At 43.0% G+C, this 1,848-nt stretch overlaps 1 protein-coding gene across 1 annotated transcript; it reads right to left on the bottom strand.

The window, feature by feature from the left end:
- Positions 1 to 1,068: 1,068 nt before the first annotated feature.
- Positions 1,069 to 1,848, bottom strand: LOC145437069 (uncharacterized). The gene has a single exon (XM_080314246.1). It carries the CDS (start codon positions 1,781 to 1,783, stop codon positions 1,214 to 1,216), a length of 570 nt encoding a protein of 189 aa, XP_080170372.1. The 5' UTR covers positions 1,784 to 1,848; the 3' UTR covers positions 1,069 to 1,213.

Below are 1,848 nucleotides of genomic sequence, written 5' to 3'. Positions count from 1 at the left end.
CGCGTCTCGGTCTTGGCAGTGGTGGGCCATTGCACGTCAAGGCAATATGCCCATTCGTACCAGCAAATTCTTCATCCATGGAATGATATTACCATGCCGAAGTCGCATCAACTAGTGAGTAATAGTGATAGTGGGCACATAGAATGGCTCACTTTGAAAAACAACAACATTATGTTTCAACTGAAATCAATTTTAGCGTTTCAACATGATTTACTAAGCGTTTTTCTGAATTTTTTTCAAATCAGGTCGCGGGCCGCAAAATAGGACCTCGCGGGCCGCATGCGGCCCGCGGGCCGCGTGTTGGAGACCCCTGAATTAGAACGTGTTCTGAAGTTCGAGCAGAAGATCCCGTGTATTAATTCTTTCATGCATTTACACTGGAATGAACCAGCGCATGATGCTTCAAACTCGATTTATGGTGAAACTCCCTCCCGCATGCACCAAATTTATATTCTTTGGTATCCAAATGAATTTTCATGTGCAACGTTAAACCGTCTTTGCGGCGAAATTCCCTGTTGCATATGGCACACTTCTGGTCTTTTACATTAAAGTGAATTAACATGTGCGAATTCAAATCGGCTTTATCACGAAATTCCTTGCCGCATACATCACATTTTAACATTTCACTGCCGTAATGAATTCGATAGTGCTTCTCCAAATTAAATTTACAGTGAAACTGTTTGTTGCAAACATGACAAGAATGCCGCTTTCGGTCGATGTGAATCAGTGAATGGCGTCTTAAATCGACACTGATGGAAAACGCCATTCCGCAGATTCCACATATACACTCCTTAATCTTGGTATGCGTTCTTTTAAAATGCTGTCTCAGGCAAACTCGCATGCTATATACTTTCCCGCATATCTCGCAGCCATGCTCATTTTCCTTCAGACCCAAATGAACTGCGACGTGCGCAGCCAATACCTTCTTTTGTCGAAACTCCATGCCGCAAACATCGCACTTGTATTGTTTTGCGTCAAAATGATTCAAGACATGATAATTGTGAGCTTCTTTAGAACGAAATCGTCTGTCACAGATATCGCATCGATATCTTTGATCGTTTGTGTGAATTACCGAATGCGATTTTAAGCCACACTTTTTTGTAAAATCCATGCCACATATTTCGCACTTGAACTGTTTAACGCTAGTGTGAATCTTCACGTGTTGTCTGAGATGTCTCCTCTGAGCGAAAGCTTTTCCGCATATTTGGCACTCTCAATCTTTACGTCCGATGTGAGTTTTCGCGTGTTTTCTATAATCCGACGCGGAAATGAATCCTCTCCCGCATATCTCACACACAAAAGTTATAACTCCGGTGTGAATTCCCACGTGTTTCGTCATTTTGCCTCTGCTAGCGAATGCTTTCCCGCATATTTCGCACACGAAATCCTCGAGTCGGAGGTGAACTCGCATGTCTGTTTTAGTCGCAGTAATAGAAATGAATGCTTTTCCGCATACATCGCATTCAAACTTTTTACCCGCACTGTGAATTTTCATGTGTTGTCCCAGGTTTCTTTTTTCCGGGAATACTTTCCCACATATCTCACACATGCACTCTTTACGTCCGGTGTGATATTTCATATGCTGTTTCACGTCACTCTCGAAAACGAATGATTTCCCGCATATGTCGCACTCATGGTCTTTTACTCCGATGTGAATCCTCACGTGCTTCTGCAAGTTATCCTTGCTACGGAGTTCCATGCCACATATCTCGCAGACATTTTTATCGGCGTCGGTTTGACGTGGAAAATATGTAGCATAATCCCGAGCTGGACGAGAAGCCATTGCGACGTCAGCTTTTGAAGTGACAGAATTGAAGATTAGACAGCTAGGTCGAATTCTATCTCAAT

The sequence above is a fragment of the Botryllus schlosseri genome, chromosome 1 (genome assembly GCF_051294905.1).
Source record: "Botryllus schlosseri isolate E-star chromosome 1, Bs_hap1, whole genome shotgun sequence".
Taxonomy (NCBI): Eukaryota; Metazoa; Chordata; class Ascidiacea; order Stolidobranchia; family Styelidae; genus Botryllus; species Botryllus schlosseri.
Note: the sequence above shows the minus strand (reverse complement) of the source record. Positions and strands in the feature narration are given on the sequence as shown.

Excerpts from the sequence above, each read along its gene's own strand:
- LOC145437069 (XM_080314246.1), bottom strand. The coding sequence starts at position 1,783 with ATGGCTTCTCGTCCAGCTCGGGATTATGCTACATATTTTCCACGTCAA.